Source organism: Blennius ocellaris, assembly GCF_963422515.1.
Source record: "Blennius ocellaris genome assembly, chromosome: 16".
Lineage (NCBI taxonomy): Eukaryota > Metazoa > Chordata > Actinopteri > Blenniiformes > Blenniidae > Blennius > Blennius ocellaris.
In genome coordinates this window covers 13485502-13510451 of record NC_137665.1, presented here as the reverse complement: position 1 = coordinate 13510451, position 24950 = coordinate 13485502, and the positions used below count along the sequence as shown (strand labels likewise).

Here is a 24950-nt window from a genome sequence, read left to right as displayed (position 1 = left end):
ATCCACTGTGTCTCCACTAGTGTTATTTAATTTTTGCTCCATGCAGTAGATATAACTAACAGACAACACACAATCCAAATGCTGGTTTATTGCATGTATTTATTGTCTAGGTACCTTTAAATGGTGACCATGCTAGTTAGTGAGCAGAAACAGGTCCGGGGCATTGTATTTTATGACTGGGCTGCTGGTTGAGGACAATAAAAGTTGTACATATTTACATAAATAAAGTGGAAGAGTGACAGAACATTACAGTAGAAACACATAGAATAAAAAAAAAAAAAAAAAAGAGCAAACATATAAAGCTAATCCCTGGTATTTATGTCCACATATATGTCTGTAAGTTACACTCAAGACATCATTAGCATAGTAATAAAGGCACTCTGCTGTTTATTGTATGTATTTCATTGATTTTAAATAAGACACCTTTACTTTTGGGACTTTCACAGTACAACTCATAACAGAAATGGCCCTCTATTTCAAAATAATAATAAAAATCAACATGACACATCCCAGATATAGCTTAGGATCACTGTATGTTATACTGTATATATTAATCTCCTTTAAGTTAGGGGCCTAAAAAGGCAGCTTCTCAAGTAAAAAATATCCTTCACTGGGTTTCTATGCAATGGTGGAGAACATCTACGTGTACTCAAGGACAGCTCACTCCATTTTAAAGGACCTCGTGGTTTCAATAGCTCCTTTTTGACATGCATCTCCAGCACAATCAGAAGTAACAGTATAGAAAATGGAACTTCTCGTCACCTTCCGATCCCCACTGACTGCGTGTCATTATGCTCGTTCTCATTGAGAGCTGCTGCAGTGAAATAAAAGGGGGCGGGAAATGCATACTGACTGAACCATGTTTCTATTTTCTAGTTTGTATCAGTGTTGCTGGAGTCAAAAGACACCTTTCACTAAGTGCTTCCCCGAACATGAGGGACACAACGTGACCCTTCTATTCATACGGTTTGTGCACACGTGAAAAAAATCATGGCCTTCCTTATGAGAGCTTTGATGCTTCAATATAAAAGGAGGAATGTATAGAATTTCCAAGTGAGCGCTGCTGAAGAGAGAAAAAAAAGAAAAGAAATTGGGGTGGACTTTAACGGGAAAAGGGCTAGTCGAAGAGCGCATTGACTGTCTACTTTATTCTCCTCTTTGGTGTAATGAGATCTATCATAAATAGATCATTTGCACTAAACAACACCTGTCAGGCACAAGATGTAGCTGTGAGAAGCTCGAGAAGGCTACAGATTTAGTGTCAGTTTCATTTATAAACAGACAGTGATCACAGGGATGTGGTGGTGTCAGGAAAATGATTAAAAAAATTAAATGAAAATAGTATGTGTTGGCATCAAGAACTCCCATAGATACAATCTGTACGTCTTCAGTCGACACACTTTATGTTATCAGTAGCAACCTGATGACATCCTGTGAACAGGTTTAGGGACTTCTTGACCTGCATTGTATAAATCGATTGGAAAAGCAGCTTTTTCTTTTTATAGCTCACCTGCGACGCTTTAGTTTCCATATTGAAGTTGCCAGACAGCATCCAATGAAATGTTCCTTCGCAGAGCGGCTGTTTTCGAAACTGATTGGCACCAATAACTTTATAAAAGGTCAAATTAATAATTTACAATCAGGAAAACGATCTAAAACATCGTCCAACCCCACTGGTCACAATCTTACCACAATTTCAACCTGATGAAGTAGAATCGGGTAAATCATTTATTCAAGGAGACTTTTAATACTCTAAAGTTACTTATTTATCATATTCTTCAATACAAATCTGGTTTTTGGATTCGGGCGACTAAATTATCAATAATTTTGCATAGATATGTTAACTATGTGAATTCCAATTAGATCATTTGTTTTAGTTTGAGTTTCCAATTCAACTTTGTGACTTCAAGTCACTGATACATCTGTGCGGAGAGGAAACTGAACCAGAGTAACCAGAAACATAAACAACTTGTACATTATACAGCGATGCAACCCAGACGAGCCCAGCAGAAAATAATGTTTTATACCTGTAAGTGATATTTTAAAAGCGCTTAACAGAATATTAATATCTTCAACAAACACGTGGAAAGTGCAAAGTTATACATGCTTTGTGATTTATTGCTTAAACAGCAGGTTTCTACCTTGATATCTGCATTAAGAGAAAAGTTCAAAGTACATCAGTGCTTATGTCAACTTATTTAAATCGGAAGTTTTGATTACCAGTATTTATATAAATTCTAAACATCCTAAATAAGCGACACCTATTCTTTGCTTCTTTTTTTTAAAAATGCGATTGTCTTTTCATGATTATTGTGAATGATTGAATTAATATTAGATTAAATTAATTTTCCAAAAAAGAGTTTAAAGGCTCGTTTAAAGGAGATATCAGAGTGATTGATTAAGAAAGTGGGTTTTTGTTTTCCCCCAGCATGTATTATTTCCTCATTGTGTTTAGTTGTGAAATAATAATTAAAACAAGAAATTATAAAAGTGATGAGGATAAATTTTGTTGGAAAATTGTAATAGGTTTGGCATTTGCAGGCTTATAAATAAGGAATCACCCACATGTTTTCCGAGTAATTATCATGCCTCTAATCATCGAATTCCACCAATAAAAAGACGTTTTTAAACCACTTCACACCCCCAGGTTGCAGCACTGTAAGTATAAATGTATTTCTGTCTTATCCTGATTCAGTCTTTTAGATCAATGTTTGCAGGGACCTGGTCAGTGGTATTATAATGTGAGCAGTCTGACTCAATGCCACAAAAATAAGTATTTAAAAGCACTTTTAGAAGAGCACAAACATTAAGCACAGATGGAAAAAACACAAAACATTCAACAAAAAGCAGCCCTATATAAAGATTTTTCTTCAACAGGGGAAACGCTTCAGTAAGATTGAAAATCTTAAATACTTAAATAGATATAAAATTTAGTTTTCCTTTAACACAAACTGTACACATCTGATACCAATACATAGAAAAATTGCAAGTGCTGTTACTTTAAGAAAGGAATCTTTCTTGTACATCATTATCAAAAATATGTCGCTTTAGTAGCACTTTTGTTCTTCATTTATCTAGTAAACTTTACAATGCTACATCTCACTCCACATGAGTAAATGAGTTCCTCTTTTTTCTTCTTTTTCTTCTTCTAGTTCAGCAGGAGTGCAGCGGCTCTGCTACTAAACCTTTAAAAAGTCCAAACCACCGCGTCACATGCGCCTCTGCCCGTCACTTTCTGCTCCACGTCTCCCTTCCAAAGCACTTCCTCTTCTCCATCCGATCGCTCCATTTTGTCCACATCCTCCTCCAAAACTTGTTCAGTCGACTTTCTCCACTTTCCCAATGATCTTCTCCTCGAAGATTGGCAAGACGGCGTCATCTTCGCGTATCTCTTCAAACACCACCCCACAGTCAAACTCGTCGCTTACCTTCTTGAAATAATACCTACGAGAGGAAACAACAGGGTTAACCCGGCTTCTGTGATCCAACTAGGCAACCTTGGACAACAAAATGATCATTTTTAAGCATCAACATTCATGCAATTTCAATATAATGCATAAATCTTAAATGAATACAACTTTCCTTGAGGTAGCTTTGCATTGTGTGACTTTGGGCATCTTATCAACTTCAAATATGAGACGTTATATCAAACAATCAGAGGGATTCTCCGTCTTATTTGTGTGATCATACAGCCTGCACATGAGCTATTACTACCAACGTGGTGTGAAAATGCAGCAGAAAAGTAGGTGAACGTGACAGCAACATCAGCGCTGCAACAGACTCTTTGTGGATTTCAAACATATTATTGAGCATTTACCTCTACACTGACCTAATTCTCTGCACAGCCCTTGGCAGCTCCATTTCCTGTTTTGTTTTTTTGTTTTTTAGTTTCCTGAAAGCTCCAGTGATGCATGGATGGTGTATATACAGAATAATGTGTTTTTTGTGATGTTCTGAAGAATTTGTAGCTGTCCATTCAGTGGAGAACAACATGGTGTAGCACTGAATAAACTAAAATGACTAAAACGCCATCGTCTGTCGGATCATTTATTTAAAAACCAGCAGCTTTGATCCTTGTGAAGACTACAAAAACATTAATAGACTACCACACAACCAAATTATAACTGAATATGTCTTAACAATCCAAAAGGGATAAATCTTTCAACAAGTATGCATTTTACCCTTAAATAAACACAATAATACAGTAATTTGGGATAATTTCAAATGATATCTGAATCAAATGTTGAATGTTGAAATGAGCATTATCCTCCCATCACCTGTGATATCAATAACATCTAGATTTTTAGAATCTCACCTCAGCTACACTTTCTTACTCACCTTCTTATTAAATCCAGCCATCCCTCAACTGGCCTCCAACTAATAGTCAGCCCCACACATCTCTCTGCAAATTACAGCTCTAAAAACGCCACAATTCCAATTTTTGAAAATGATGATCGACGAGACCATAAATCAGCACCTGTAATTTCCTTTCTTTGTTAGCAGTTCTTTGAACTGGCCCAGTGTGACCACCCTCCCTTTGACGGTCGTCCTGTACGGTATCAGCTCCTCACAGAAGTAGTACGCCACGGTGGTGTTTTCACATGGCTGCTTTTTACTGGCTTTATGTCTGCAAAGGGGAAAAGACAAATCAGAAAATGTGAAGCTTATTCAGTTTCTTTGTTTTCTTGTAAATGAAAGAACGCAAGCATGAGGAGATGGACTGATGAGAAATGACAAATATGACATGTGTAACCAAGACCTGATTTTTAAATGCAACTAACAAATAGAAAATGGAAGAAATGAGTGAAGCAGCTTTTAGTTCCTATGATCCTCACCGGTGGAACAAGCTTTCTGAACACCTGAGGACTGCAGACACACTCATTTCTTTTAAATCAGGACTATTATTATTTACTCGGATATATCAATGTATGTTACTTATCTTTATTTCAATTTTTTTTTTTTTTGCTTAACTTGCTTTGTTTCAATGTATTTCAGTTCTTTCCCTATCTGAATGGTGCTATATGAATGAACTTGTCATGCCTGATTGTACCTGCACCAGTTTGAATCCCAAACACATGCCTGTTGGCTGAACTGGTGGCTCTGAATGGCTCATGTGTGTGAGTGTGTTTCCCTGTGTTTGCTCTTTGGTGGACTGGCGACCTGTCTGGGGAGCAGCTGGGATTGGCTCCAGCTCCCGGTGACCCCCAAATTAAAAAAAGCAGGTGAAGGAGATTGAATGACGGATAAAAACCAGTTAAGACCCAAGAAAAGAACACAAGTGCCACACAGTGTGTGTTTGTGATGCTGACAGGATGCGGTTTGTGGTAAAAGCAGGAGGAATGTTCTGGATGGGGGGGGGGGGTTATTATCCCTCCCTGCAGCGAAAACTATATGGCAGAGGAAGGCAGGGATTAAACGTCCGTTCTATACCCCCTAAGAAATGCCACTGCGGATAGTGAGAAGACCAGACGATCAGAATGCAGACAAAGAAAAACACATTTGAAAGGAGTTCAGAAAGACTGAATGTAAATCGGGTCTTGAATGTCAGTCAAGATTCTGAATGTAATCATGTTGAACCTTCAAATTCTCCCGAGCCGAATGCGTCACAGGAGAAATTACAACTATTGTGCAGGGCCGAGCCTTGACTTCTATTCAATTCTCCACAATATGAATATATGTGTTATTAAAAAAGCAGTGTGCTACACAAGTCAAGATCATTTATTTATTTGTGTGTTTTGTTTGATAACAATGGTTCAAACTGTGGTATTTCAACCCGAATTGTAGTTAGTCATAGTAATTGGTTGGTTTTGTGAAAATAAAGGCACGTTTTGTTCATTTTTTTTCTTTGTTGTGACACAGGGTATTCATATATTTCAAATCTAAAGGTTATTATGCCAGTATTTTACCGGTCCAGCCCACTCAAGATGAAATCGGTCTGTATGTGTCCCCTGAATTAAAATGTGTTTGACACCCCTGCTCTACATCTTTGCTTTCTGGTCATTTTTGAACAATTTAAATATAATGAATGGTTCAGGAGTGCAGAGTTATGAAAAATATATGTGAGAAATGCTGTCGGCAGTGACTGAAACTGGAGTAAAAGGTTAAAAGTTCAAACTCTCCTGTTGGTTCCTCAACAAGTCACACAGGAGCCGAGCTCCTGAAAGTTTTCCCATGTAAACCCTTCATCTCTGTTCCAATGTGCACAGCTGAGCCGTGTCGGTACATAAACATTAACCCAGCACATCAGCGTGAGTGTGTGTTCACACAACACTCGTCCATCTGTCCTCCAGCAGATGGCAACAGACACTTGGCCAGTTTTTCTTCAGCCAAAATAAGCAACAAATTCTTATGATGAAGCATGATGAATGGTGACAAGTTCATTAAAGTTTTGCAAGATTTAGTGCTGAATTTTGTTTCAAAATTACAATGTAAATCAGAATACATGGGCATGATCCACTGCCACATTTCACAAAGATATTATTACACATGTCAATGAAGATGCACATTTCACTCAAAAATCTTTTGTAATAACATAACAACAAAAAAATCCCTCCAAAAGAGTTTTATTTACAGATAACAACATAACTCATGGAATCCATAAAAGCCTTATATTTCCTTTTGACATCCAAGGCAGCTGCCTCACTCCTGCCTGAAGGTAGAACCACAGTATCAGACTTTGATCACTGCTGGATATCAACATGTCGCAAAAATAAATCACTGTTTGATGCTCCATAACTCTAAGCCAGCTTTTATTTCAACCAGTCAACATCCTTTATCTCTTTAGGATTCCAGTGCTGCAGCTTTCCTGCAGACAAGTGTGCACACACTGCAGGTGCTGGAAAGTTCAGTCAGTAAGTGCAAACCGCTGCGATCGAAGCACACACCAAACGCAGGGAGAAGTCCACCACCAGTGGCGCCATAAAACCTGCCCTTCATCCGTCTTTTACACAGTTCTCCTGTGGTCCGGCACTCCTCTGAGATTTCGCCCCAGACATCAGACAGAACCACATTTCGGACAACAACATCAAAACTGACCCCGTCCTTAACACTCCCACTCGTCTGCCTCTGTACAAACACAAAACATTCGCCTCGGTTTCCTGCGTGAACCTTTTCTTCTGATCTTGACGGGCAACAGTTGGGTTGTTTTCAGCCTTCAAGTCTGATCCGACATAAAAAATTTGGTCGGACGCCTACTGAAAACAATATTCTCCACTGTCTGAAATCAATATGATAAATATTTCAGACTGCAAGGAATAATGATAACAATAGTTTTTGTGGGGTTTTTTTTGAAACGCTGCAAACTTTGTCTCATGTTTGATTTGTTTTATCTGGAGAAATTGATGCAAACTTTTTCGTTTTCTAATTAGTCTTCACTAATATCACATTATATTGCATAGAAACTTGTGGTGCGAAAAATGTGGATCAGGCCAGGGGATTGTAGGTTGAATTGCATTGAACTGCATAAAAGGTGTTTTATAAGTGAATGCTTAATTTACTGACTGACAGATTGGATAATTGATTTGGTTTTTCTGATCAGCCTCAATGAGGTCATTGTGTAATTTCTACCTTTACCTATCAATGTAATGTTTACCAACAGAGTTAACATCTGGAGAAATGTCAGCCCACGATCTTGTTTTTTGCCACGACTCTTTCTAAAGGTTACTTTCTCAGTCCTCAAGTTTGCAAGCGGTGCTGACAAGAAGTTTGAATCGTGTGTGAATGAATGCACAAACGACAGAATAAGCGATGAAAAGAAAGGTTCTGTGTGAACTGAGATGGTTTGATAACAGGACCCAGTGTACGTACTCCGGCTCGGAGAACTCGCTGTCTGACACGGCGGGCACCACGCTGAGCGGAGGAAACTGGGCGGGCCTGATGGCGGCGCGACCTCTCTGGATCACCTCCATCACATACCTGAGGGAGAAAACAACCCCTGCAAGTTTAGACTCAGACTGAGCTGAAGAAGCACAAGTCACCCACAAGAAGCACATCCCGCTCGCTCCCCTTTACACTCTCACCTTTGCTTCGGCTGTAAAGTTCCAGTCTTGATCTTCTCCTCTTCGAGCCGCCGGCACACCTCCTCCAGCTGGATGAGGGGGCTGGGCGCCGGGTTGGGGGGCATGGTGGGATCCTGGATGAACGGATGGGACGGCTGCACGTTGTTCCTCATCGGGCCCCCGATGCAGGGATGCATAAACCCCGAGCGGTCTGCCGAGCTGAGGCGGGACCCCTCGTGGCCCGTGGTCCTCTTGGATCCAGATACACTCCTGGAATGTAAAGAACACTGGCAATCAAATTACAGTGGAAGAGATAACCAGCCAAGTTTTTTGCACAAATATGAGATCAACCCTTGTTTGATTCTGGGATTTTGCCTTTCCTGGTGGAGTTTGCACCTTCGACCTGCACCTTCCACGTAGTGAGTAGCAGGATTTATGGTTTACAAAATTCACACAAAATTCTATTTTAAACAAGCTCAAGTTATATGAACTTAGAATACATGCGTCCCCTGCACAGCGAGAATGTCAACAGTAAATGAACGTGTAATAGAGCATCGAAAAGGTCGACAAAAAGTAGTAGTTAGATAAAGACCTTTATAAAGACTGACTCTAAAAAGACACAATCTTTAAAAAAGTTGGTCTATTTCCAACTACTTCAATTCTTGCCCAATAAACAGTGAAGCTGTATATTTCGCTTGGAATGTTTCTACCTGTAGGCGTATAAAGTGGATTTAGACAGTGGAGGTCTAAAGAGTGCTTGAATGTGATCACTGACCCGTATGGGCTCCTCTTATGTTGAACCATTTCTTTCTGCCCTTCCATCAACCACAACAGGATCTTCTGGTTTTTCTCCATCTCCTCTACGGAGCCCGGCATGTCGTAAGGTCGGACTTCTTCACCTTTCTTAAACACCCGCTTACCCTGAGAGACACTTTTGTTCCTGTTCAATTGAAGAACATTGACAGTAAGTAGCAGAAAAAGAAAAAAAAAGAAAAAACGTTTTAGTATGTGATGAAAAAACGAGCTTACCCATACCCGGCGTGCTCCATGGGATTGGATCCCATGCCGTCGGCATAGCTGCGAGTCTTTGAGCCGTAATGACTCATCTCCATGCTCCAGGGAACGCCACTGTGCACGCGCACGGCCGCCTCAGCCTCCACCTGCTCTTTGGGCCTACCGACGCCCGAGTAGTGAAAGTGATGCGCGTGCTTATGGTGGTAAAGATGGCTGCCCTCCCCCTTGGACGCGTGCCTGGACTGATGCTTGCCCTGACCCGGCAGTCCCGTCCCCTTGATCACAGAGAAGCCGTCTGGCGAGCGCGACTTGGGAGAATGGCGTCCGGTCCTCGGCGACTGACAGCCGGGAGTTTTCATGACCCGCTGGACGTGGTCGTCCAAGATGCTCTCCGGGTTTTCCTCATGAGCGTCTCTGAAAAACGGGGCACTGGAGCTGAAGTCAGCGTATCGGGAGCTGTAATTCTGCGAGTAAGCACCAGGGGGGAACCTGTGACTGGATAACGGTGTGGCTGTGGACACCATGACTTCGTCACCTTCCTCCTCCTTCAACACAAAGACACACACACACACAATGCATGCATTTAGAATGAAGAACACACAAATAAAACACAGTTTCTTGAGAACTGGACACTCAAAAATGAACATTTCATTCTTTCTCCACCTATTTTCTTTTCATACCACAGAGACACTCAATACTCTGAGGATGGATTTATTATTCCAGCCTACAGATGGCAGCTTTTCATCATATGCTAATACAGTACATCTTCCCCCTCCTCTCACTGCAGAGGTTTGGAGACAGGCAGCATCAGTATTCATGCTGCACATGCTGCTGTTTTGTGTCATGACAAGTGCGACTGGTGCAGCTTCAGCTCTGACTGACTGGGACAAAATCGCGCTCTGACAGAATCCTATCTGAGGGGATTTACTGGGCGGGGTGCTGCTGGCATCAGTAATGGGTTTTGATAAGCAGGCGCCACAGCGCGAAGGGAGGACATGCAGAGATGAAAGGAAGTACAGCAGGGAAAGAAGAAACTCAAGTTGTGACGAGGAACGGACGAGTTGTAATCATTACAAGGAGCTAAATAACTGTAAAAAAAGAATTCAGCATGAAACAGTTGTAAGGCTAAATACTATATTCTTGGAAAATCACTCGCTCGTATCAAAACGTGTATACACACACATAGTCTCCAACTTTATTTCCCATTCTGATATAAAGCACAAGGAAATGTCTTAATGTAGCTGGAGAAGCAAGCACCATACGGCCGAGCTTTCATCTCTCGTCTCTCAATCCTGTATAAAGTTAGAAGGATTCTGGCAGGGAGGACGGGGGAAAGGAGAGAACAAAGATGTATAGTGGAAAGACAACAGTAGGTAGGAGTTCCACTTTCATTCCTCAGCCAGCCCAAGTCCAAACTTTTTTTTTTTTTATGTCAGTTGTTAGTAATGAAATAAGTCTTCAAACAATCCCCTTCCTGTAAACATGCCAAACCATCTGAGTTTGTTATTGCCCTGCACTCACCGTCCATTTACTCTAAACTCTATCAAACAGATTCTCAGTGCCTTTATGCATAAATTCCTCTCTCGATTTTCATTCTGCAGAAGAAGCAACACGCAGCCCAAAAAAAAAAAGCTTTTTATTTGGCACATTTTGAAATAAATATGTGTCTTTGCATCTCTGCCCCTGATCCAGATATCTGTGTCAGCTGAGCCCACCAGCTCCACACAGAGCCGTGACATTTTCAAGTGAGCACTTTCCCACTGGCTCATTCTTCCTCCATCTGAGAGTGAAAAAAAATAAAATAAAATCTTGGCACACGACAGCACATGTTTGACTTCCTGCAAGTTGGCTCCGGCGGTAAATGGGAATTTTTACAATTCTTTGGTCTCTCCTTATGAACAACTAGAGGATACATGATGGAAGGATCTACTATCCTGTTAGGAACAAAATGAAAAAGCAACCCAAATAAAGTGATTATCAAGGATTTCTCCGATTTCATTGTGGCAAACTGCTTTTGTGTGTCTCCACGTTGTTCTTATAATGGACTGTGGCTGTGCTTACACACCACTGCTGGTTTGATGCTACTATTGGTGCAGAGGAGACACTCTAATAACTCGATATGCATTTCCGTTGGATGCAGCATTAGTAGTCTGGAGTCCAATTACAGTCTCTACTTTAATAAATTGTCAGATTGCCATTCTGTGATCTGATGCTATCAGGTATTAAGGATAAATCAGGGGAAATGTAGAGTCCTGAGCAAATTGTGAAGCTGGGGTGAAACTTTTTTTTATTCAGCCATCTTTCTTGCAATTTGATCAGAGAGACATCTGAGTAGCTAAATTCAACAGCAAATGATCCCAAATATAGTCAATGTCATAAAGGGTTATTGTCAGCATAAAGAAGAGCAATGAGTCCAGGAAACAATGCTTAACATGTCAACATGTGTGTGATCTCATGGCTTGACTTCCACAAGAGGTCTAGAAAAAAACCTCTCTGCACAACTTACATTGAACTTACATTAGCAAAGTACCAGAAGCAGAACAGATGTTAACTTCCTCATTTTAGGTTACTTTTTCTCAGATTTTTGTCCATCTGAATCCTCGACTTTCAAAATTCATGGAATTATGATGCCCTTTCTATGAGAATTTCCAATCTGGTGGGATATCATGCGTCGAGCTCCATGCAGCTTGCAAACCACAAAGATGTGCGCAAGTAAATCGCTAAAAGGATATACTGCAAATATTTTGTCTTTGCGATGTGACTGAACTGCCATGAATTTGATGGTTCCACACACTGTGTACTAATGCTCTACTTGTCAACATGTTTGGCCGAGCAGCTGGAGCCTCGCTGCCTTTGGTTGTGTTGACAACATATTGCATTTCATGATTTCAACATTGCATCATCATATCTGGCAGCATCAGGACAGATGTTAGGAGCAGAAAGACTAATGACCAAGAACAACAAAGGACAAACACAAGCTTTGCTTCTTGAATTATGTCAAAAAACAAACAGTGCAGTTGCATCATGTTAAAATTGCATCAGATAAATTGCTTATACAGTATATAAAATATAAATGCAGTGCACTTTAATCACCAATATACAATTCTGGCCTCATTAATATGATGATGTTCCAAATGAAAACGTATCACTTTTGGGTTTCGGAAAAGTTTAGTGTTCACATAACAACTTTTTTAATGTTTTCACTAAAATGTCAGGAATACTGAATGTTACGTAGTTTTCCTGTAAAACGACCAAGTCCCAGGAGAATATGGACTGTGAGTCGTGCCACTCCGGAGGCCGCCATTGTTGTTAATGTCCATCTACTCTTGCATGTACAGGAGAACTATTGACCCCGGCCTTGGTAGTTTCCACTGCCTACATTGAGACTGAGTACAAGTGTTTTCAAAAAGTTGCGTTTTCCCACCCATTACCGCAGCGAGAGAGTCGGAGAATTGTCTTGACATTCCACCTCGAGAACCGTTTTCAAAAAGTGGCTCCGAGCACCATTGTAGTGTGAACAAACACCAAAAACGCAATAAAAGTTTTACGTTTTCACTTGAAAACGTTGCAAGCGGGACCTCAGTCACGAGTCGACACAACCTAAAGATAAACAAATAATTACACCACAGGCACAGATAAAAACTGCGGAGCTGTAATTCCATTCCTCGCAGAAATGTGACTGAGAACCTTTTCATCGGCGCTCTAAGGGCATGACGTCCATTATTAGCCAGATAGAGGGTTTTTAAATCAGATTTTATGCTAAAGACATTCTCCATGCATTATAACAATTTCAGTTTTATTACTGCTGATATCATAGTTAAAATGAAAATAAATAAATAAATAAAAGTTCACATTTCCTCTCCCACAGGCGTAGAGTATTAGCCACTGAAGGCAGTCATTTCATCCGTGCCTCTAGGTTTCATAAAGCAAACCTCGATCTGTGCGTGTGATGGAAGCTTCTCTCCTTTCGGGGCCAGCCACTTAAATTGTCTGCCTTGAGACTTAATACTTGGCTCCGAGTACTGAGAGCGATTTCATTCGCGGTAACGGCGACCATTTCATCACCGTTCAAGTGACATCAAACAGGCGGCTCACCGTTCCAGGCTTACAAGTGGCCGAGCGCGCAGGTGCTCCATCTGATTCATGGACAAAGCCAGACTGCTGACAGGAAAGGACACAATTCTCCAAATGATTCATGACTCTGTTTTATTCCTCATTCAAATGGCTGGCCTCATTAATTTCATTAAGGCCAGGCGGATTCAAGATTCCTTTGTTGGTGAAAACTTGAAGCCCGAACGGCCAAGCGCTCGTCTCACAGTCTGGCTCCGAAACAAGCTTTGGTGGTAACTACTGATACTCTTCAACCAACAGCCGGCTACTCAATATCCTATCCATGGTCACTGTTTATTTAATCACTCCTTTATTAAAGTAAATCAAAGTTGTTAAAGTGAAAGAAGACCTCTTTGATATTAGCATTTGCTCTATGGGAACTTTGTATGAGCTTCTTAACAGCTCCTATTCATGGCTGGTGGTTTAAACTCACTTGAATATTGTTTTTTCCAAAGACCCAGGAATATAAAACTCTGTACTGACAATGATTCAAAGCCAATATGAAGCCTGGGTAATCAGACATTTGGGGTTTCAATATTATTCTTTTGTGTTTTGACATTTTAAAGTCTGGTTTGGTAGCACTGCGTTTGAAATAATCACATATATTAAGGTAAGCCTGATGAATGAATGAAACTAAACAAAAAAGAGACATAATATGTCATCCCTAGCTTCTTACATAGTGCTTTTTGCACTGTAGTTTTTTCCACTTCTGAATGAATGTAGCTGTCATGTTGAACAACTTACATTTTCACATATATTGATGCTTTTTTTTCTCTGACAAATAAAAAATTCTAAAAGCCAACTGACCAGATAAAAATACTCAATGAGCTCCTATTTCTGATGTCACTCAATATGAGAGCAGTTTTGGAAAAAGTGAAGACATAAACTTGCTTCTCACGCAAATGATTGATTTTCATCTTGTATTTGCTCGTACTCATAGGCAGAAAGTCTAACGCTTGGTGTCCTGTTACATACACATATATCGGTAGAAAACAAAGAAAATGAACATTTCTACAGCTCATGGTAATAATGTAGCATGAATATAAATTCTACCTCCTGTGCTTTATTTCATCCCTCTCCAAGGCTCTTTCTTAAGTGAAAACGGAAAACTTTCTTTGTGTTTTTGGTGTCTCTTTTTGAAAATGGCTCCCCAGCTGGAACTTTTTGAAATGGTCCAACTCTGTCTCCATGGAAAAACACAGCTTTTCTGGAATACTGCTACTGCAGATGCAAACCACGGCCATGGTAATTAGTTCTTCTACACATGCAAGTGGCTGGATAATAAGAACAATGGCGGCCTTGAGAGTGTCATGACTCCCAGTTCATATTCTCCTGGGACTTGGTAGTTTTGTAGTTGAGTCACCATCATTAATCCAGCTCCATCACCTGTCCAAATAAATAGCTGTGTACTCTCCATTGTTTATAACGTATTGTTTACTACATGCATGCATGTATGTGTGGTTTCATTACCAAAGCAACCAACAGCACCCTCTGGTCGCCTTACATGAAAGTTCCGTTTTCAGCATTTCTGCTGTTTTTGTGTAATTGTACATAGTTTTCAAAATCTTCTGAAACACAAACACAAAAACGATGCATTTTCTCTTGAATTGTCGTCGTGCAAACAGGGCCTAAGTTGATGGAAGGCTAGCTGCAGTAACGAAGCGCCATTGCCGGGCGGCCATGTTGATTGTTTGCTATTCACGTGTGAACACCTTACGGTAAATCAGGAAACTGGACATTCTTAACTGGAATATCGTAGTTCCCAGCTTAATAAATGCAGCAGAAAAACAAACAACAAAAATACTGCCACCAAATAAAGTACACTTATGTTTAATTTTGAGCATTCATAGTTTTCTTATCCTTCGAGTCCGTTCACTCGTTGCCACTTTGGAATGATGAAGCCAGTTATGGCTCACATGAACTGAATGTGGGTGAAAGACACACTCTGAGACACACACTAAGAAAAACTGTGCTCTTCGTATCTTACCCTGTCACACTATATCAAGCCAGAGGTCAGTTAGCCAAAGACAATGCTCTCCAGTCTCTAACCTCAGCAGCAATTCCCAAAAGACGCTATTTCGCTAAATCAAATCAACAGGACACTGTATCTGCTTGTGCTTCACTGTGGAGAAAGCGCTGCAGAAAAACAAAGTGGGGCATACCAGCCGTACTCTCTTCAGCCGCTCCTCTAGTTTCTCCTGAGCCTCCCTCTCTCTCAGCACGGCCTCCAGCCTCCGGATCAGCTCGGCGGCAAACCTTTCCGGCTCCACGTGTATATCCTTTGGAGCCCGGTTCGGGGGCTAGAGGATAAGAAGACAGAAAAACTGTGAGCGCCCCAAATTATTTGCTGCTTCTGCTGTCAAAAACATTTGATGGGAGTGCAAAAAAGTATTTTACTGCTGCCTGACCCCCCAAAATCCTGTCAGAATTTATATGAATGGACTTAAACCCAAACAGGAAGCATTAAACCAGACAGGGTCGAGTGTTGTACTTTGAATTTGAATGAATTTGTAGCAATCCTGCAGGATTGTGCTGGAGCTGATATATACTTAATTAACTCAACTATAAACTATAACTTCTATCAGATCAGATCAGCCATGTCATGTAAAATTTATCATCCACATCAGAAATGCATTAAAATCACGCTTTTCACCCACACATGAATTAAATGCTTTGATCGTTTATTAGTCATTTTGGCTCTGATGATCTCTTTTAATTTCCTCAGTGTTAGCCTTAAGTTAACAAAAGCATTTAAAAAAAAAAAAACCCACATACACATATTCTCTTTAATGAGGACATGGGTGATATTTAGTTCCTCTTCTGCGAGCACGACTTACTGCACTGCCACCATGTCTATTCACAGTAATTAACCTCTGATTTGAAGGCATTTATGGACAAAAGCAGGTTGGAAAAGTGACATTTCAAACAATAAACACCAGTGCCTTGTCATTTCCCTGAAAGGAGTCATGATTAAATTGTCGAGGCAGGGAAATGTGTGTGTGTGTGTGTGTGTGTGTGTGTGTGTGTTTGTGTGTGTGTGTGTGTGTGCATGCGTGCGCGCGTTGGTGTGTGTTATGCTTGAGGGATTTGTGCTTTACCATAAAGTCAATTCACACATCCTAATAGGATGCTACAAGTGGAGTTTTAATTTGACTCTTTACTCCGAGGCCTAATTAGGGGGCCGGGGTTTTCCTACCGAGAGACAGCCCGAGCTGCAGAAGGAAGCAGCCGGCTGTCACAGCGGAGGATTCATGTCAGCTAGGCTTCAGCGCGCACAGCTTAGGCAAGCATCAAGCTGCATTTAGACAGCCTTCTCTTTCACCATCAGCTATTCTTATACTCCATCACAGGCCCTGTGACACAGCAGAGCTTAAATATGCACATCTCCAATAGTGGGGCAGAGGGGGGTGAAATAAGGCAGAGACAGGCAGTTAAAGAGAGAAATGTGTGGAGGCAGAAAAGTGAGAGGAAAGTGAAAACAACCCATGAATAACTCACTGGGATATGAGGTAGTGGCACTCGCCCATTTGCTTTGGCACTTTCGTGCATCTCCCGGCGATGCTGTCTGCGGTATCTGTAGGGTGGAACCCCATCTCTGGAATTAACAACAAAGACATTTTCTTTATGAAACATCCTCATGAATAAACAACAGAGGCGGCTTTGAAGTTGAAAGAGTTTCTCTGCGATTTTGCCCAAAAACGAACACCTAGCGAGTCCTGATTAATCGGTGCAGTGGGACAGGTATCCTCTCAGGCTTGCGGCGTCCGCGCTGCACCACAAGTGGTCTGGCTGATTACGGCCACATAATAGCACACGCATGAGCCTTTAGCTCCATGAGGTATCTGGTCGGACCGAGTTTCTCGCTCTCCTGGAAACTACGGACCAATTAGCTGATAATCCTCACCGTTCTGTCCAGTTGTGGAGGCTTTTAAAAGGCACATGATTCATTCCCCAGTGCCATCCCGGCACCTTGAAAACCTTATTGTTCAAATTCTCTTGCTGCAGTCCATAAGTGACTCCTCAACACAAATCCTGCTTCAAGTGAGTTCACATGATACAGATCATCTCTGGTCTTCAGATGAATTCAGCTTCGTTCATATGAAAACTAAGAAAGCAAGAATAGAGACATTTAAATATCATCTGCAACATGTATCTTATTGTCTGTTACCAATGAATTTGTTGTTTTTTTTAGCTCCAGTTTATGGTGGACAAGGAGGCTCATTAAAATGCAACAGTCACAATAAAGATACAACATTAAAGGACATACACACAAACACAAAAGTCACATCACAATGACAAAACAGCAATATAAATACACAAATACTAAATCAAAACACAAATACAAGCAAGGCACGACAAATAGAAAAGATACAACATAAATGTGATGGCAACACAACACATACAAAAATCACATCACAGGTACAAAAGCAGTAAACAAAGTGTGTGAACAGCAGAACATTTTGAGGGGGGTTTTCTTTGCTGCTGCCTTTGACAATATAACTCTACAGACCTTTAACTCTGAAGACCTACAACTCCAGAGGAAAAGAAAACCATAAAACAAACAATCTAACCCAGAGAAACCTTGCTCATCACTGATGTGTACATCATGGCAATTATCTTACAGTTCATTGTTCAGTTCCTTTTTAAACTTAAATCAAATTGCAACATTAAAAAGTCTGCCAGCAACAAAAACAATCCCTCATCCTCCTGGACCACTAAAACATAATATCGGTCCCTGTTTTTAACTATTAGTCTTACGCATTGCTAGGAGCACCAATGTTAGTTAGTTGTTGATGGGTAAGAAGTGGGATTTTGTTTTAAGTTAAGTTAAGTTAATTCTTTATTAATCCCACATCGGTACACAAATGCAGTCATCACAGCAGCCCATCATTACACAAATACTTTGAGAGACAGGATAGTTGCACAAAAAAGAATAGATTATGTATATATAAATGGATAACTAAATAAACATATGCATATATACACATGGAAATATGGGTTGGGGCATTTGGGTAAAAACACTCAGAAGTATTAATATTTACAATATTTGCAGTGCAAAAGTACCATTTAAACAGTTTATCAGTGAGTTTCTGCTGTTGAAAAGGCTCACAGCAGCAGGTATGAATGACCTGAGGTAGCGCTTCTTCCTTAATAGAAAATAAAATGTGATTTCTGACTCAATAACAACTGGAGGAATATGCCTTTAAACCAGGATGTCATCATAATCTGAAAACCTTCTTTTATTTTAATATGAAATATGGCATGCCGGTCAGAGTCATAGCTTGGAACACCCTTCACAACCTGATGTAAGAAGTCTGTGTGAAGATACATACACGCTGCTGTCTGTGAGGGAACGCGTGTCTCCGTCACTGGACATACTCTGCTGCTCGCTATCGTTGGCGCTGGTGGCAGGAGCCATGACATGGTCAGGGTTGATGGGCTGCGGGTGCAGCACATGCCTGGAAAGATAATGAAACAGAGGGCCCACTGAGAAAATGTTGCACTTGGGCCGTTTGCATCATCTGGAATATTAAAATTGTATTCTATCATTTCAAGAAGATGCAACGTGATGATGTAAAATTGAACAGTCAGCTGGTGATGTGTACTGTATCCTCCCATACCATCCGATGCAGAGAAGGGGAGACTTCAGTTGACACCATTTACATTCTCAGTCAGACTTTGCTGAGCACACTTCTTGAAGGGCTTTGTACACATGAATTATAGATGTTAGGCATCATTACTTTTTATTCAAATTGGAATTCCCCGAAGCATTTGCCCGAGCTTTCTCCCTGTTTGGAATGCAGAAGCAGCCGGAGTTCAAAACGAAACCTTTGTGACCGACTGATTTTCATTAGCATCTACATTCAAAGGCGAATAATTACCGCTCAGTGAAGAGTACAAATATGGAAGACAAAAAAAAACACATGAGAAATGCTGGGTACAGGGAGCAAATTTCAAATAATCATATGTGGTTCCTGATTTTGATATGGAGAGAATTAAGAACAAAGCACACAGCTGCTTCAGTGAAGTGCAAAAATTAAAGAGGAATCCCTCATTATCAATAAGAAACAATAGTTAAGGAAAGAATCAGTCACGCAAAATCTGTTCAACCCATTTAAATCAAGCAAATTCTGAAAACAAAGTATATATACCTAATTGTTAGAATTTACTAATAGCCTACCACCCACCAGGACAAAATACATCCGTAAATACATACAAAGATAATAGCCGGTAGCTCGTCAAAACAGAGCTTCATTAGATCTCTCCATTTGTTGTTATTTATGTCTGGGGGAAATCGATGAGGTGCAGAATGGTGCCAAATTGAAAGAAGGACCACATGGCTTCACTCAATAAATTACTTTCCATTTAAATGTTTTCATGCCTTCAGACTCTCAGCAGACGCATGGCTGTCATGTCTCGGTGGCACTCTGAACGTGGCGTCCGTTAGCAACCTCCTTTCAGAACAGAATGTACCCGACATACCGTACAGAAATTATTCTTTTCAAACCTCTGCTGTTATCCTTATTATCATGGTTATTAGTAAGCCTGAGTGTGTATTTGCGTCTTCCCACAAGCTCTCTGCACATCCTGACCCACCACATGGGGTCCCAACCCAAGGTCCTTCAAGGACATCTGCAAGGATTCTAATGAATTCAACTTACAATAACATTTTAACTCTTCAGATTAACCCACTGATTCACATATATATATACTTCTACATTAGGCTCACTTCTATTATGCTGGTGAATGTTATATAAATGCAAAACAAGTCATTTGAGGTCAAATCTGAGACTCAAAATTATTATTCAGCAGGTTCGATTCCAAGATCTGAATACAAATGATTCCTCATAAACTCATTTTATGTTGTTCCTTGTTTGTACCAACATTTTCCTTCACATATAGACTGTTAGGGAGCCATTAAGATTACTCCAACCACTGTGATTGAACTCACAAAGACAAACCTCGCCTTTGAAGTTCACATCTCACTTGAATGAGAACAAAACTGAGCCGTTCCCATTTCAAAAATCTCCCCCGAACATTAATGAACATAAAGGCCATTCTCTTTCAAGTCATTTCATTCCTTAAAGCTGATCTGAAAGACTATTTAATGTCTTTTGTTGGCCTTCTCTGAAGAGATCTGACAACTCCTGTGAAATTTACTCCCCCCCCCCCAAAAAAAACCCAAAGGGTGACACTAAAAGGCAATTTTTTATTTTTTTTTTAAATGAAGCGTGTCTTTCAGTGATTCCAGCCAAGCGCCTGAGTGCTCAAATAACGATGTGAAAATCAACTCAATCACCAATTAAAACATGTTTCTTATTGCTTGCCATGCACATCTTCACATGCAGGCTTGAAGCGCCTGAGGTACTTGGACTTCCACCCCCCCCCCCCTTGTTTTTTTTCAGCGATATTTTGGAAACGATTTCAAACATTGATCTCATATAAAATTGCCTTTGGTTATATTTTAAAAGTCTTATTAGTACAAACAAGCACTTGGAGTCTGCAGATATCAACTATTCAAGCGCCACACTGGAGGATGTGGTGAAACAAAACCAGTCGACAAGATTACACATTTGTATTTTAACTGAGCAATTCTCCGCTGACATAGAGAACGACTGTTTCTGTCACACAGAGGGTTTTATGTGAAACGTATTGTCTCGTGTCTCAGCTGATTTGAACTCCTGCCCTGCATCATAACGCTACAGCAGAGGTCAAACACAGGAAGGTCTCTGTTGTCTGAGAGAAAAGTTCTCTGACGAGGCCGTTGAGGAGTCTCATGCTGCCATCAGATGCCCAGGAAACTCACTTAACTTGTTTTTTATGCAGACTGTAGCTCTCTGCATGTGTTTTAGTCGACTCCCTGCAATTAGCAGCTCGAGTAGTTTACATGTGGTGGAAAGAAATTTGGACTTTATTCAGGAGATCTTTAAATTTCCCAAAAACTATTGTAAGGAACCTCATATTTTGAAGACTGCGTTTACTGCATTCATGTCCTAGTGTGCAGAGTTTTCACATAGGTTTGGCTTGACTGAAACAAACCATGATGCTACGGGTACGGTTCAAGTGATGTTTGATTGATGTCTGAACGCAGCACAAGGTTAAAAGAAAACATGAAGTGGCAGGTTTCAGAAACACAGCAGACTTTTATTGGTGTGCTGATCTACTTTTCCTATTTGCTGGCGAGCGCTTACTTGGTAAAATCCCACCGCATTTTGCTCTTTGCATTTTAGGGGAAGTCTCGTCACAGAGTGAATATTACGAGAGCTCTGCAGCAGACACTTTATTAAATTCTGTATTCAAAGTGCCAGCGTGGGCTATGATACTGCTCTGCAACGTTTTTCCCCATTTCAGTTTAAAGTGGTGAATAACACCACACTTTCTTTAGTGGGTCAATATGTGGGAATTAGATTAACTCCAAAGCTTTGAATTTAACTGCTACTTCAGCATCCAGGAGATTCTACACGTAGCATAAAGACAACCAGAAGGTCTATTTCAAATATGAATCATGCAATTGAGAAGGTGAGGAACACAGATGATCCTTTAAAATCATTTATAGGAGACTGAGCCATTAAAGTGTTATTTACTTGGTGAAAACATTTAAATCCATTATAGGGGCGCGACTGAGTAGATCCAAGGAATAAGTGTATATTGTATAATACATCCATTAAATCATAAATAAAGCAGCAAACTGAGGAAACTTCATACTGAAGTAATGTGGATTCATTTAAAAAAGTGAAATATTTAATAAATCTACAATTTATGTAAAGTACAAATATTAGCTCAAAATGCTCAAATCACAGCAGTGGAACAGCAAAGGAGGGAAATGAAGCTGGCCACTGCTGCAATTAACCATGTAATATATTCAATGTAAGTGCAAGTTTCTAAAATATGGATCACCAGGCGCTTTAAATAGACTGAAAGCTAATATTTCTCCGCTTTAAACAGCGGGCTTCAGCAGGGTATTACAGAGATTATAGCAACATCTGGATGGATCCACTTTGACCTCCTGGATGAAAAATGGGAAGCTTTTCAAAACCAGAGGACACAAAAAAGCCCTTCAACACAGTCGAGCCTCACTGCAGCAAGAAAAGAAAGAGAAACGAGTCAAGCTGCTGCCTTCCAGACATATATTTGATCCTGAATAATTGTTTACCTTCAGATAAAAAAAAAAAACAACAACACACATACTGTGTATCAATTCTGCTGCATGACAATATGAAATAAGATCAGTGAAAAAACAGCTCAGTATCACAATGTAATAAGACATTCTTCACATTACAATGTAATACCTGCTTACATAAGGGCGTTTTATGCAATAAATATGTACCACATTATAACTTCCATGTCGTGATGTGTTATCATATATTTTATGTTATGGTGACTCATGCATGGAAGTGTAGTGGTTAGCAAGGCACTCAGTTCAAGTCCAGCTGGGTTTTTTTCTGTGTACAGTTTGCATGTACTTCCTGTGTTGGTGTTGTCCAAGTTTGATTTCACAGTACAAAAACATGCATTTGATGTTAATTTGTGATTCATAAACTGCTTGTCGAGATGTATGTGGCTATGTGGTGTTTGCAGTGTGACGCACTGGTGATCGGCCCAAGTTGTTTTCTGCCTTGCATTCTGTATTCAGCATTGTATGCTGCCAGTGACCATGAACCAGATGTATACGTTTAAAATAGATTGAATATTGTGAACCTTTCCCACACTATGGCAAATTTTGCCTTTTATGTCACGCTTTTAACCAATAACTTACGATCAAGTTAGGCCAGTACTTTGTGATACCATATTGTATCATTTATACTGTTAAACTGTCTTGACAACGTGAAACAACACATGAGAAATTTGAACTGCTCCACTGCTGTGAAGGGTTTTTTTCCATCCATCTTGTATACTGCTTTATCCTCTGCAGGGTCACAGGATGCTGGAGCCAATCCCAGTTTAATATGGACAAAGGCAGGGTAGGCCAGTTTATTACAGGGCAAACACACAATTACATTCACAACAAGAGGCAATTTAAGGTCAACAAATGACCTCACATGCATGTTTTGGAATGTGTATGGAAAACCACACACGTGGAGAACATGCAAACTCCACACAGAAAGGGTTTTTTAACCCGTAACCTTCTCCCTGTGAGGTTTTTTTTTTTTTTTTAATGTTCATGTCACCTATGTAATTTAAACTCAGCAAGGTGAAACAGTGCTACTTAGGTCTCTGTGTATGGTTATTGTGAATTAAAAACATACTTGACAGACCAGATAAAAAGGGCAAGAAGAAAGGGAAGATCACAGGCCTGATGATTTCAGAAAAGCTTGCCCCTACACAAACTCACCAACTGTGCTCAGCGGTAAAACAGCAGCCCCACAGCCTCTCTACAACTGCTGCTATGACTTCCAACAACAAACAGCATCTTTAACTTCTTATTTCCTCATTTGCACTTTGGTTGAAAACACAAAGAATCGACTTCTCCCACCAGCACTGCTAACTCTTTGTGCTCCACTGATTCTAATTCATTTCAATCTTACAGCAGCGATGGTGTTTGAATGAGGTTTGTGTTTAATTTGGTTTCAAAAGCGGTTTGCAGGGAAAAGCTGTGTAGTTGAAGCTGGAGTGAAGCTCTTTAGCTGGCTGATGGAAGGATTTACCTGAACTTGTCACTGGCCTGCGATCTTTCACTGTTGACAGCTCGTTGTGACTCCGCGTCCGCCGACTGCTTCTGCGTGAGCCCGCCGCTCGGTGCGGGCTCAAACTCGAGCTGCTCCTCCGGCCCCCGTTCACACCGCCATCCCTCGCTATCTGGATTGAATAAATTATCCTGCCGTCCTTTTCCACTCCCAGACACAGGGCTCTGGTCACTGTACGACTTTGGGCTCTCTCCTCCTGTCTGAGTATATTCCAAATATATGTCAGACTTGAGGAACAAAGGGTACGTGTTTTCCTCCATCATTGTCTGTATCTCTGTTTGGGCCTGGTCGAACATCGCAGGATCGATGTGATGCTTCATCACACAGTCTTTGATGAAGGACTTTGTAGCTGGCTTTATCTGTCTAGAAACAATCCCATTGTTGTCCAGGATGTATTTTTTATAAATAACCTTTGCGAGTTTGGCCATCTTCTCTCCATTACCTTCATTAGCTTTAGGCTTACGAAAGCCGCTGCACGCAAACCAGAAGTCCAACATGTCGGCACACTCCTCCTGCTTGAGGAATGTCCTGAACAGGGAGATGCCGTCCTCGTCGTCCAGGAGGGAGTGAAGAGATTCTGCCCACTTCAGGTAGGGTGGTGTTGGGGAGGCGCTCCCTTCTGGCTCATAACCCAGGTCCAGGTCTGGTCGCCTGGGTGTGGCGCCGGACGCCTCGCACTTGAGGCCCTCGCTCTTGGAGGAGAAGCCGCCGTGCTGGTGGCCATCGCTACAAACCAGCTCTCCCTCTTCCCCGGGGACTGGAGGTCTGGGTGCATCCTCAGTGAAGCTGCCTCCCAGGTTCGGTAAGTAGCCCCTTTTGTCGCTTATGCTCATAGTCCCAGCGTCCATATACCACGTCCCCGTAGAGCCCACACCGCACAACTATGCGATCCAGAATTATACTTATGCCACTGCATAAAAACTCCTGCAGGGAGGAAAAATATATTATGAGACGAACTTCATCACATCACTGAAAAATTAACAATTTCCCCTCACAGGGAATATTCGCAATAATGCTCCCCCCACTCCCTGAAAAAAAAAAAGTCAAACTAAGTCCAGTGGGGAAGTTTATTGACACCCATGAGCACAAAGGAATTCTGACAGATTCGCAGAGGACTGAAGCCTCTTGGGGAATTTTTAGAATT

At 40.8% G+C, this 24950-nt stretch overlaps 1 protein-coding gene across 1 annotated transcript; it reads right to left on the bottom strand.

Moving 5' to 3' along the window:
• Positions 1-2768: 2768 nt before the first annotated feature.
• On the bottom strand, positions 2769-24654 carry axin1 (axin 1; the record flags this gene model as incomplete). Its single annotated transcript, XM_080510726.1, has 10 exons — positions 2769-3444; positions 4478-4627; positions 7807-7914; positions 8019-8267; positions 8773-8937; positions 9027-9556; positions 15284-15421; positions 16620-16716; positions 18455-18580; positions 23768-24654. 10 exons carry the CDS (start codon positions 24652-24654, stop codon positions 3318-3320), a joined length of 2577 nt encoding a protein of 858 aa, XP_080366852.1. The 3' UTR covers positions 2769-3317.
• Positions 24655-24950: the final 296 nt, after the last annotated feature.